The sequence below is a fragment of the Caretta caretta genome, chromosome 12, assembly GCF_965140235.1.
Source record: "Caretta caretta isolate rCarCar2 chromosome 12, rCarCar1.hap1, whole genome shotgun sequence".
NCBI classification, from domain to species: Eukaryota; Metazoa; Chordata; order Testudines; family Cheloniidae; genus Caretta; species Caretta caretta.
Genome location: NC_134217.1, coordinates 40521889 through 40535617, shown reverse-complemented (window position 1 = coordinate 40535617; position 13729 = coordinate 40521889). Strand labels below are relative to the sequence as shown.

The following is a 13729-nucleotide window of genomic DNA, read 5'->3' as shown; positions in this document are numbered from 1 at the left end:
TAATCACAGGAGAAGGGCCACTGAACACAGCAGGTTACTGTTTACAAATTTTAATAGCCACAATACTTCTTGTAGGATCTCTGGTCACAATCATTCTGTGTGGTCTTCCAGGCAGCAGAAATCCCAGGCTTAGAAAAAGAACATTCAGTAAAGACCATGTGGTATTTGTATTAGCATCCCACTGTACATTCTCTCTCTGTTCCTTGCACGTGGTTTGAGCAGTGGCCTAAGTTTGGCTGCCTGAACTGACAAGACCCTCACTCCTGACCTACAGACCTCAAAGGCTATAGATTACCACCATACATGGGTCTGAAAGTGTGCATGGCATTTAGTTGGCCAGATGCAGCCTGATGGTCCCACCAGCATGTTTGGAACCACAAAAAAAAAAAAAAAAAAAAAAAAAGTCATGCCTTTTGTACTGTCTCAATCTTTGTATTTAAGTGAAAATGTAGTTAAAAATTAGTCATTATAAAACAGAACTATAATGCCATTGTCAAACTGCAATTATATTGTGTGACAATAAAGTGGAGCCCTCTTTGTTTGTAGATTTAGCCTTCATCCAAAGTTCCAGAAAACGAACAATAGCACCACGGAAGGTGCAAGCCTAGATCGGCCTTTATTCACACAGACGAGAGTCCTGGCATCAACTGAGACGAAGAAGAAATTCTCAGATGCTAGTTCTTGTCTTATAGGCCTCTGTCACATTTCAGCAGATACCACAATACATACGGAAGAGCATGAGGCTTTTCACATGGGACATTTCTGACATCTTTAAAATAAATCCTTAAGCCAGGATACAGTACATTCCACCAGCTAGGGGACTTTCTAGCGGGAAATTCATGATACACAGAATCAAACTGCAAGGCTTGTCACAGACTGGGAACTTTTCCAGTCCCTTATACTTGGGGGGATGGGATGGGAGGGCAATTTAGTCACTTTTCAAAGCCGAGTCAAATTACACTTGTAAAAAAAGGGAATACAGCGACTGCCTATCCCCCTATAGGAGAGCTGCTGACAACACCAAGGGGCACTGTCAGGTCAGTTTAGACTCAAGATATAGGTGCTGTGAAACCAAGCTATTAGAAAGTAGAAAATCAGTAGAAAATCTCAGTGATTTTTTTTTAAATTTAAATTGAAACCATTTTGAAAGAATAACATCCTCCTGAGGTGTTTGCAACCCAAAACACTGCAGTATCCTAGGAAGATCAGAAAATTAAACCTATTAGAAATTGCGGCCTTGTCTACACACAACAGTTGTACCACTTTAGTTACGATACTTTAGAAACCCACGTAGTTCTATCAGTGCAACTCCCTTGTGGGGACACACTTCAATCAGTTCAAGAGTGCCTGGTATCTGCTCAGCTTAACTAAATGCACCAAATTAGCTAGAGTTTTCTGAACAGATTTAGTGAAATTGGTACAACTTGTGTTTAGACAAGGCTTAACATAAAAGTGAAATTGACTAATTTATTTCCAATGTACAAGTTCAAAAAGACAAGAAGTACACAGCTGAAGTGGTGAAATGTAGATTTTAATATTTCCTTAGATTTCATTTTTGTTAGGTGATATTAGTAACAAAGGTAAGGACTCAAATATTCCACTGATGATAATCAAAATTTGCCTACAGGTGAAGAAAGAAAAATGCTGTTTGATAACTTTAATTAGAGTTTGATTTAAGGACATTTACTTTGCATATTTTGACATGTGATGTTGACAATTTATCTTTTAACAGTTATAAAGCTTTAATTTTCTGAATCTCAATATCTACTGTTAAATAATTTTCTGGACCACACCACTATAATTTCCTGCAACTCTAAATTTTGACAGACGTTGATTCTTTTTAAGCTTTTTAAAAAAATTTATCTATTATCAATTTAAATTTTTAAACATCTGCAAAACCTAGATATACATTACAAAAAACAAATTGATGTACAAAAGAGAAATAAAAACCTTTGAACAAAGCTTGGACATGTATGGATTAGACTCAGCAGCATGTGATTTATAAACCTATGACTGAGAATACTTTACAGTTATGGCTCCGGTATACAGTGCAATACCTAGCACTATTTAGCATTAACATGGATCTTGCATGTTCTCCTGCACATACTCACACACGGAATGACACTTCAATTTGGAACCGTCATTTCATTAAGTATCCTCTGTATCAAAACTTCATACATACCCTCATCCTCCTCTGGAGACTTCCCTTTGGATCCTTCATTCTTACTGCTATTCCACCGAGACCCTGAGGTACTAAAATAGTAAGTGCCACCTATAGACAAATAAATATGGAAAAGGATAGTAATTGAAGCACTTAGTTCTGGGACCCAGGAAGAGAAATTAGACATACAGTACAAGCTTTGAATATGTCAAGTGTTAAATTCTGCCCTCCCCTACTCATGTGTAACTCTCATTAACTTCAGTGGAAACTGGGTGCACACATCAGAGGGAGGAATGTGACCAAGACTGAGGAAACTCTGAATGTTATTTCTAAATTAAATGTTTGGGGTTTTTTCAGCAATCCAGTCAAAATACAGCTTTGTTTAGAAATTATTCTAAGATGGCAGACAGTCTTTTGGAGAGAATTCTCCACCAGTTTCTAGTTATTAAACTTTCCTATAGAGTAACAGAAAATTTGGAGTTTATCAATGCACTAGTTTCAGTATCCTTGTACTACTGGGTGTGAACATATACTAATGGAAATGTTGTCTGTGTTGCAACTGAAGAACACAAATCTGTCCATACATACACATATCATTTAAAAAACCACCGCTATCACTAGTAGTAAACACTCTGAGGGGGAGCTTCCCTTTATGTGCCAGGGAGCAGCAAAGAACTCAGAAATGAAAATAAATGATTTGAGGCTATTACTTGCACTCTCCATGGAAAGGCAGGCAAGCCTAGAAATTACACTACTTGACAGAAGTTACCCCTTACTGGAGAGTTCACTTGCAGTTGTGCAGAGTGTGTGCATGTCCCTCCCAGCCATCACTTTAAAGAGACATCCATGTGTTTTCAACCACAACACAGACATAAAGGTTTAACACGTTGCAGCTCAGCACGCAGGCTCATGTTCACCAGCTCCAGAACAATGGCCCTGTGTAAGTCATGATTTCACAGACTGTATAAAAATCAGGAAATTAGCCCAATAACATGATTTTTCTAATCGTGGGGAGGCAGAAGCATCCCTGCTGCTGGAAAAATCATGGTATTGGGCTAAGATGACTGCTCGGGCCAGGGAGGATCTCTCACCATATGGCATCAGCTGGTCAGCCTGGCAGAGGGCAGGGATTGGGGCCTGGCTTGCTCCACACACAGCTCCAGTCCAGGCCACTGCTGCTGCTTCCTTTCCAGCCAGCCAGCAGGAAGAGGGGTGGCAATGACAACACAGGGTGATTAGGAGCCCCCGGCAATGCCAAGGAGACACTACAGCGCCAGCTGGTGAGAAGCTGAGACCAGGATCTGCTGTTTGGGAACATGTATGTGAGGGGGCCTTAGCCCGACAGGGAGAATCAGGGTAGGGCGATGAGACAGACCCCACCACACACATACCTCCACGTGCTCCAAGGGTGGCAGATCCTGGCCCCACCCCAATTCCTAGGGATAGGACTGACCCACCACCCCTCTACAATATCTGTTGTCAAAGCTGCATCAAGATTTCCTATTAACATTCACCAATGAGGCACAGAAGCAAATCCATTTTTAAAAAAATGCAAGCTCTTAACTGTAAGCCCAAATGCAAAACATTTTCAAGTTAAATGGTTTCAGAGCTCAGATAGGTAACTCAATCCACTGAGCCCGACTGTGAAGATGCCACAGCTTATCACTAGCCAAAAAAAAATACTACAAGTAATTACATTTCTTAGTAGACCCCAAATTAATGCCATTTCAAAGACAATGTCCTGGCCAACGCAGACATCCCCCTCAAAAATACTTTAGTAGGGAGCTCACCTAAGAGTTTCCAGAGTCTCACTGGATCCCGAATTACATGTTGCTTCACTAAGAGTCCACTGAGCCCTTCAAATGTGGGGGAAAGTGTTCGGGACAGAAGGGTCTGAAGAGAAAAAAAGATGACAACTGTAACAGGAAAAACTGCACAGTGCAGCATAGAATCAGAGGGCAATCAAAGTAGATTTCCTCAGTAGGAAGGAAGGATATTTTTGTGATTTGGTCACAGGATGAGTATCATTCCTGTGTATCATTCCTGGCTCTGCTGCAGACTTGCTATGTGATTATGAGCAAGTAGTTTATAGCCTGGTTTTAGGAGAGCTAACATGCACACAGAGCATGTGCCTAAAATGTTTGGAAGTCACACTCTTCTTCTTGTGCCTAGGTTTATCCTTCAAGTGTACACTGGGGCTAACATGTCAGAGATATGGAGAAGCTACATTCATTAACATTGGTGAAGTGCTTGAATTTTCTCAGATGAGAAACGCTAGAGGAGGGCAAAGTCGTAACCTAACAGATTCCACAGTAAGGAGACTATACACCTACTCCTCACACCAGCTAATAAGTACTGCCTGTAGTCTTGATTAACCCTAAGGGTGATGTTCCATGGACGCAAGAATTGGCTTGAATTGTAGATCAAATTTCACAGTTTACATTAGTAATTGGTTGACATGGCCTACCGTGACATACAGCACTCTCACTGCAATGAAGATACTGTTAAATAACGTTAAATGACTAATTTAAACTGATAGAAGCAAAGATTCCAACAATACACCTGCTACTCCAGCCAAGTTTAAACTAGAAGCTTCTGCCAGCATAGCTATGACAGGTTTCAGAGCAGCAGCCGTGTTAGTCTGTATTCGCAAAAAGAAAAGGAGGACTTGTGGCACCTTAGAGACTAACACATTTATTTGAGCATAATCTCCCCACTGTATTTTCCACTGAATGCATCCGATGAAGTGAGCTGTAGCTCACGAAAGCTTATGCTCAAATAAATTGGTTAGTCTCTAAGGTGCCACAAGTCCTCCTTTTCTTTCAGCATAGCTATGTTGATCAGATGTGTGAAGAAGTGTGATCCCTAATTGACAGATCTGTGTTGGCTGAAGCCCCTGTGTAGACACTGTTATACCAGCAAAACTGTGCTTTTACTGGGATAGCTTGTCTCTCTTGTGGGGGTGGTTTTACTCTGCCAGTACAAAGCACAGCTTTACTGTACAGCTGTGTCCATACTAGAAGTGTGTATACCGCTATTCCTATACCAGTAAAGCACTCCTACTGTGGAAATAGCCTCAGTTTTTCACGTGTTCACTGGATTGGAATATTGCAGGGGGTGAAGCCTCACCTGTACGAAAGTCACAGAAGCTTACCATGAAAACATTGCAGAATTTCAGCAGAGAAGAGCAAATAAGTTAGAGAACATTTAAGTCAGAATTTCCTTGTTTGTGTGATTTTACATCTTATTTTAACAAACTTGATTTTTAAATTTTCTTTAAGGGCTAGTCTATATAGTTAAACCAGTTCAAAACCTGTATCAGTTCAGAAGCAGATATAGCTTACATGAATGTAGCCCCCCATGCATGAATGTAGTTTCTGCAAAACAAACTACATTGATACAAATACTCCTCTATGGATATAAATGTGCCCACACTTGGGGTTTCACCAATTTAAACTATACCCCTTTGGAAACAGATATAATTAAAGAAGGACAAAAACTGTCCAAATAATAGCCCTAAAGATGTTAAAAAGTTAAAGATGAGAAAACAATTTAAAAAAAACAAGCCACATCCACTGACGTTACATCCCTTCTGAGGATGTGTATGGAACTCATGTGCCTCCTTTATTTACATAATTGCTCCTGTGAAGACAAACATAAAGCTAACCTATCCTTAAGATTTTGGTTAGCATCTTTGTTGTAAACTGATGTGCTATTCTGCTGTTTAGGATTTTGACCCTATAACACCCACTAAAAAAGGGTAACTAAAACATTAAACAACATTTTGCATACAGCCCAAAGCCTACACATAATATGTAGTTTGCAGGACCTCATGACATTTGACCCTCTCCTGCAGCACAGACAATATATACAGCAAATATTAGGAAAATGCAACCTAGATGGAGCTACTTTAAGGTGGGTGCAAAACTGGTTGGAAAATTGTTCCCAGAGAGTAGTTATCAGTGATTCACAGTCACGCTGGAAGGGCATAACAAGTGGGGTGCCGCAGGGACCAGTTCTGAGTCCAATTCTATTAAATATCTTCATCAATGATATGTGGGGGAGGGATAGCTCAGTGGTTTGAGCATTGGCCTGCTAACCCCAGGGTTGTGAGTTCAATCCTTGAGGGGGCCATTTGGGATCTGGGACAAAAATTGGAGATTGGTCCTGCTTTGAGCAGGGGGTTGGACTAGATGACCTCCTGAGGTCCCTTCCAATCCTGGTATTCTTTGATTCTATGAATGATTTAGATAATGGCATAGAGAGTACACTTATAAAGGACGATACCAACCTGGGAGGAGTTGGAAGTGCTTTGGAGGTGGAGGATAGGATTAAAATTCAAAATGATCTGGACAAACTGGAGAAATGGTCTGAAGTAAACAGGATGAAATTCAATAAGGACAAATGCAAAGTACGCCATTTAGGAAGGAACAATCAGTTGCACACATACAAAACGGGAAATGACTGCGTAGGAAGGAGTACTGCGGAAAGGGATCAGGGGGTCATAGTGGACAATAAGCTCAATATGAGTCAACAGTGTAACACTGTGGCAAAAAAAGTGAACATCATTCTGGGATGCATTAGCAGGAGTGTTGTAAACAAGACACGAGAAGTAATTCTTCCGCTCTGCTCCGCGCTGATTAGGCCTCAATTGGAGCATTGCGTCCAGTTCTGGGTGCCACATTTCCAGAAAGATGTGGACAAACTGGAGAAAGTCCAGAGAAGAGCAACAAAAATGATTAAAGTGAATGAAGTGAGCTGTAGCTCATGAAAGCTTATGCTCAAATAAATTGGTTAGTCTCTAAGGTGCCACAAGTACTCCTTTTCTTTTTGCGAATACAGACTAACACGGCTGTTACTCTGAAAAATGATTAAAGGTCTAAAGGGAAGATTGAAAAAAAAATGGGTTTATTTAATCTGGAAAAGAGAAGACTGGGAGGGGACATGATAACAGTTTTTAAGTATATCATAGAATCATAGAATATCAGGGTTGGAAGGGACCTCAGGAGGTCATCTAGTCCAACCCCCTGCTCAAAAGCAGGACCCATCCCCAATTAAATCATCCCAGCCAAGGCTTTGTCAAGCCTGACCTTAAAAACTTCTAAGGAAGGAGATTCCACCACCTCCCTAGGCAACGCATTCCAGTGTTTCACCACCTTCCTAGTGAAAAAGTTTTTCCTAATATCCAACCTAAACCTCCCCCACTGCAACTTGAGACCATTACTCCTTGTCCTGTCCTCTTCCACCACTGAGAATAGTCTAGAACCATCCTCTCTGGAACTACCTCTCAGGTAGTTGAAAGCAGCTATCAAATCCCCCCTCATTCTTCTCTTCTGCAGACTAAACAATCCCAGTTCCCTCAGCCTCTCCTCATAAGTCATGTGTTCCAGACCCCTAATCATTTTTGTTGCCCTTCGCTGGACTCGCTCCAATTTATCCATATCCTTCTTGTAGTGTGGGGCCCAAAACTGGACACAGTACTCCAGATGAGGCCTCACCAATGTTGAATAGAGGGGGACGATCACGTCCCTCGATCTGCTGGCTATGCCCCTACTTATACATCCCAAAATGCCATTGGCCTTCTTGGCAACAAGGGCACACTGCTGACTCATATCCAGCTTCTCGTCCACTGTCACCCCTAGGTCCTTTTCCGCAGAACTGCTGCCTAGCCATTCGGTCCCTAGTCTGTAGCTGTGCATTGGGTTCTTCCGTCCTAAGTGCAGGACCCTGCACTTATCCTTATTGAACCTCATCAGATTTCTTTTGGCCCAATCCTCCAATTTGTCTAGGTCCCTCTGTATCCTATCCCTGCCCTCCAGCGTATCTACCACTCCTCCCAGTTTAGTATCATCCGCAAATTTGCTGAGAGTGCAATCCACACCATCCTCCAGATCATTTATGAAGATATTGAACAAAACCGGCCCCAGGACCGACCCCTGGGGCACTCCACTTGACACCAGCTGCCAACTAGACATGGAGCCATTGATCACTACCTGTTGAGCCCGACAATCTAGCCAACTTTCTACCCACCTTATAGTGCATTCATCCAGCCCATACTTCTTTAACTTGCTGACAAGAATACTGTGGGAGACCGTGTCAAAAGCTTTGCGAAAGTCAAGATACAATACATCCACTGCTTTCCCTTCATCCACAGAACCAGTAATCTCATCATAGAAGGCGATTAGATTAGTCAGGCATGACCTTCCCTTGGTGAATCCATGCTGACTGTTCCTGATCACTTTCCTCTCATGTAAGTGCTTCAGGATTGATTCTTTGAGGACCTGCTCCATGATTTTTCCAGGGACTGAAGTGAGGCTCACTGGCCTGTAGTTCCCAGGATCCTCCTTCTTCCCTTTTTTTTTTTTTTTATTATATAAAAAGGTTGTTACAAGGAGGAGGGGAAAAATTATTCTCCTTAACCTCTGAGGAAAGGACAAGAAGCAATGGGCTTAAATTGCAGCAAGGGAGGTTTAGGTTGGACATTAGGAAAAACTTCCTAACTGTCAGGATGGTTAAGCGCTGGAATAAATTGCCTAGGGCAGTTGTGGAATCTCCATCATTGGGGATTTTTAAGAGCATGTTAGACAAACAAGTGTCAGGAATCGTCTAGATAATACTTAGACCTGCCACGAGTGCAAGGAACTGGACCTGATGACCTCTTGTGGTCTCTTCCAGTCCTATGATTCTATGAAATCCTATTACAAGGTTGGTGCACAAACAAGGACATAACGAGTAGCACAGCTATGCTGGGAAAGAAAAACAAAAGTGAGGAAAGGAATCAATATTTACCAAACGGAAATGGTTCAGACTTCAGAAAAAAAAATAAAATAAAAAAGGTCTCTCTCTTAGAAACTTGAATGGTACTAACAATGAAGACCAAGCTATAGGTAGGACCCTACCAAATTCATGGTCCATTTTGGTCAATTTCACAGTCAAAGGATTTTAAATATCACAAGTTTTATGATTTCAGCTATTTAAATCTGAAATGTCAGTGTTGTAATTATAGGGATCCTGACCCAAAAAGGAGTTGCGGGTGGGTCGCAAGGTTATTGTAGGGGGGTTGCGGTACTGCTACCTTACTCTTGTGCTGCTGCTGGCGGCAGCGCTGCCTTCAGAGCTGGGCTGCTGGAGAGCAGCGGCTGCTAGGCAGGAGCCCAGCTCTAAAGGCAAAGCCACCACCAGCAGCAGCCCAGAAGTAAGGATGGCCTGGTATGGTACAACCTTACTTCTGAGCTGCTGCTGGCGGCGGCTTTGCCTTCAGAGCTGGGCACCAGGCCACCAGCTGCCTCTCTCCAGCTGCCCAGCTCTGAAGGCAGCGCAGAAGGAGGGGTGTCAATACCGCGACCCTCCCTAACATAACGTTCCGACCCCCCGCAAACTCCCTTTTGGGTCAGGACTCCTAATTTGAGAAATGCTGGTCTCCCTCATGAAATCTGTAAAAGCACACACACAAGACCAGATTTCACGGTCCGTGATGCATTTTTCATGGCTGTGAATTTGGCAGGGCTCCAGCTACAGGTAATACCAGAAAGGATCTCTCTCATGCTAGCAGGGCTTCTCCATCATTAAACTCTTCTGTTTCATAGGACTGCAGGCAGGTGATTCCTGGAAAGTGCACAGACGTTAGGAGCCCTGGGGATAGCTCCCATCCCACAGCGGCCTCCCATGGCAGCGTGCTTAGTAATTATTCGGAACCCAGGAGCGGTCAGACGCTCTGACGCAGGTGGCGCCCGCTGTGCCCGGCGCTGCACATACTCGCTGTGCCAGACAGCCTCAAGACGCTTCCACGGGCAGCAGAAAGGAGGGACTCCCACCCGCACTACACAGGAAGCCCCCCCCCGGAACAACAATGGCCCAGGTCGCATCAGTCACGCTCCGGTCTCCCCCCTGTACAGGGCACGGCGGGAGGGGGGTCCCCGGTCTCCCAGCAGGCCCCTGCCAGAGCCAGGACCAGACCCCAGGGCTCCAGCGCCGGGCGATCCAGCCGGCCTCAGGCCCGGCCCGCCCCCGGCAGCGCCGCCATGGCGCCCGCTGGCAGGGCACAGCCAGCCCGTCCCCTGCTCGGCCCGCCGCGGCCACTCACCGGGAGCACTCCGCCGCCCCGAGGCCGGCCCCAGCTCCGGGCGGGCCCCGCCAGGCCGAGTCGCCGCCAGCGGGGGCCCCTGAGCAGCAGCTGCAGCAGCGCCATGTCCCGCGGCGACCGCCCCCCAAGGGCGCGAGACCGCCGGGCAGCGAGGAAGGGCCTCGCCGAGCCGGGCAGCGCGGCTCACGGCAGCCGGGCCCTGAGAGAAGCCGGAAGTGCCGGCAGGAGGCGGAGTCAGCCATCTTGAAAGCTGGCCGATTCGGCGGTCGCTGCCAGCCTTCAAGATGGCCGCCTCCCAGCCCTCCCCAACGCCCCGCCCTCATTCGCCGCCAAGGATCCCCCCCCCCGCCCCCAGCCTGCCTGTCCGTGAGCTGCCCCTGCCGCCTCCCCGGTCTGGGGTCCCGCAGCGCCGGGCAGCTCAGGCCTTGACCCCCCTCCCCCCCCGCCCGGGGCCCCGCAGCGCCGGGCAGCTCAGGCCTTGACCCCCCCCCCCCCGCCCGGGGCCCCGCAGCGCCGGGCAGCTCAGGCCTTGACCCCCCTCCCCCCCCGCCCGGGGCCCCGCAGCGCCGGGCAGCTCAGGCCTTGACCCCTCCTCCCCCCCCGCCCGGGGCCCCGCAGCGCCGGGCAGCTCAGGCCTTGACCCCCCTCCCCCCCCGCCCGGGGCCCCGCAGCGCCGGGCAGCTCAGGCCTTGACCCCCATCCCCCCCCGCCCGGGGCCCCGCAGCGCCGGGCAGCTCAGGCCTTGACCCCCCCCCCCCGCCCGGGGCCCCGCAGCGCCGGGCAGCTCAGGCCTTGACCCCCCCCCCCCCCCCCCCGCCCGGGGCCCCGCAGCGCCGGGCAGCTCAGGCCTTGACCCCTCCTCCCCCCCCGCCCGGGGCCCCGCAGCGCCGGGCAGCTCAGGCCTTGACCCCCCCCCCCCCCCGCCCGGGGCCCCGCAGCGCCGGGCAGCTCGCGTTCTTTCCAAGTATCCCACCCTCCTAAAACGGATTTCCCTGGGTTGGATTTGGCCATAAGAACAGCCATAGCAGGTCAGACCGAAGGTCCATCCAGCCCAGTGTCCTGTCTGCTGACAGTGGCCAAAGCCAGGTGCCCCAGGGGAATGAACAGACCAGGTCATCACGGAGTGATCCATCCCTTATCATCCACTCCCAACGTCTATACCAGCATAGCTCGCCCGTAGAGCTGCACCAGCAGACCTCTAGGGAAGATGCAGTTTATATGGCAAGGGAGAGCTTTTGCTATTCTAGCTTAAACCAGTTCCCTGAAAGGAATAAGCTATTCTGGCAAAAAGGATTTATTGCTGTCTAACTACTTCTAGGCTAGGGCTCTTTTGCCAGCATAGCTAGTCAGTTGGGGGTGATTTTTCCTTCCTTGTCAGTCAGTCAAACTCAATCTGTTGTTGTCTCCCTTCTGGATCCTTCCCTTCTGTACTTAAATTTGCTGTTTTCCTTTATCCTAAAGCAATCTTCATTCAACCTCATATTCTCCTCCCCTTTGTTGCTAAGCACTTTGTGTAGGCTGTCCCTTCTCATGGGGTGGACTTCTCTTACGCCCTTCTCTGTCTGTTTTCACTTTCTCTGCTCCACTAAAATGAATTGCCTCTTTTCCAAGTCAGAGGCCATGTCTACACTACAACCTTTGGTCAAACGAAGTTATGGTAGGATACAGCTACTGAAGTTTGTGTATTACATGGGTGCATACATTTTTGGCTGCTTGTATTGGTGATGCACCCTGGGTAAGTATACCTGTGTGCCATGCTCTGCTCTTTGGTGCAATGCCTATTGGGACTTTTTTGCAGTGTTTTGTGGGATAGCAATGATTCACCCAGGGATGGCTGAGAGCTAAGGGTTAAGTTCCCAGCATGCAACTTTCTCCGTCCGCTAATACTTTCTACAGCCCATAATTTTAGTGCTTTTTAAATGTATTATTTTTTTAAATCACACCATCCTGTGCAGTGCTTTTCTGTCTCTGCCATCTCTAACCAAAGCACAGAACCTGCATAGTTCAGCACTATTCTTATGACCATTGTAAATACAGGACGCACAATTCTTCTGTATTTGCAGACCTTCATAGGTGCTGGAACTAGGGATGCGGAGAGTGGCTTGAAGTGGCTTCCATTATATACAGGGTTTACAGTTTGGTTCAATGGCTCTCAGCACCCCCACTATACAAATTGTTCCAGCACCCTGCAGACCTTCAGGGAGCACTGGGATCACAATGAGGAAGATGAGGATATATTTGAGGAGAGATTGCTGATGGACATAGCAAAAAAATAATAATCCCAGATTGTTTGTGGCATTCATGGAGCAGCTGCACACTGTGGAGTATTTCTTCTGGGCCTAAGAAACAAGCACTGATTGGTGGGATTGCACATAATGCATATTTGGGACAATGAGCAGTGGCTGCAGAACTTTTGGATGCAAAAGGCCACATTCCTGGATCTGTGCCATCCTCACCCCAGCCCTCCAGTGCAGGGACAGAACGAGAGCTCATTGGCCGTGGAGAAGTGAGTGGTGATCGTGTTCTGGAAGCTTAAAGCACTGGATTGCAACTGGTTAGTGGGAAATCATTTTGAAGTTAGAAAATCCATAGTGGGGGCCATTGTCATCCAAGTGTGTAAGGCCATTGAATGCGGTTCAAGACTGTGACTCCCAGCAATATGCAAGAAATGGTGGATGGATTTGCAAAAATGGGGTTCCGAACTGTGGTGGGGGAATAGACAGAATGCACATCCCTATCTTGGTGCCAGCCCACGTTGCTACAGAATACGTCGACAGAAAGGCCTATTTTTCTATAGTTATGCAAATGCTATTAGATCCCTGGGGACGCTTCACTGATATCAATTAAGGTTGGTCCAGGAAGGTGCATGATGCTTGCATCTTTAAGATCACAGAATTGTTCAGAAAGCTGCAAGCAGGGACATTCTTTCCTTGGTGGCTGATTAACATTGGTGATGTGGAAATGCTAACAGTGATGTTTGACCCTTTGATCCCCTGACGCATGAAGCCGGACGCTGCCCACCTTGACAGCACCAAGGAAAGATTCTGCTACTGGCTTAGTATGTGCAGAATGACTGTTGAATGAGGTTTGGTAGATCGTAGGGTCACTGGGATTGTTTACGCACTCCATTAGATCTCAGGGAGAAAAACATCCCAGTGGTTATAGCTGCATGTTGTGTACTGCATAATATATGTGAGGCAAAAAGGGAAACGCTACCACCGGGTGGAGGGGCAAGGTTGACCAACTTTCTGCTAAATTTGAACATCCAAACACCAGGGCTATTAGAGGAGCCCAACCTGGAGCTGTGTGTTTGAGGGAGGCTTTAAAAGTTCATTTTCAGTCAGCCACAGTAGCATTCTCTCTTGCTGTCTTGAGACAGTGTCTGTCTTGCATAGTTTAAACCAGGTCCTGGTGGTATTGCTTTGCTACTGTGGTGCTTGGTGTGTGTTTATGAGAGCTGTTTCATTTCTTGGCTGCTTCTGTGC

At 46.6% G+C, this 13729-nt stretch overlaps 1 protein-coding gene across 4 annotated transcripts in view; it reads right to left on the bottom strand.

The window, feature by feature from the left end:
* The window catches only part of SPG7 (SPG7 matrix AAA peptidase subunit, paraplegin), a 47551-nt gene extending 36078 nt beyond the window's left edge, over positions 1-11473 (bottom strand). The window contains exons 1-3 of one of the 4 annotated variants that reach the window (XM_048817191.2): positions 11354-11473; positions 3952-4054; positions 2183-2272 (exon numbers count right to left, since the gene is read on the bottom strand). In XM_048817191.2, the coding sequence (XP_048673148.1) occupies positions 2183-2272; positions 3952-4054; positions 11354-11386 (226 nt within the window). In that variant the 5' untranslated portion in view covers positions 11387-11473. Of the gene's footprint in view, positions 1-2182; positions 2273-3951; positions 4055-6452; positions 6618-10244; positions 10444-11353 lie in introns of those variants that run through there. The other 3 variants (XM_048817192.2, XM_048817190.2, XM_048817188.2) reach the window with 3 other exon arrangements.
* Positions 11474-13729: the final 2256 nt, after the last annotated feature.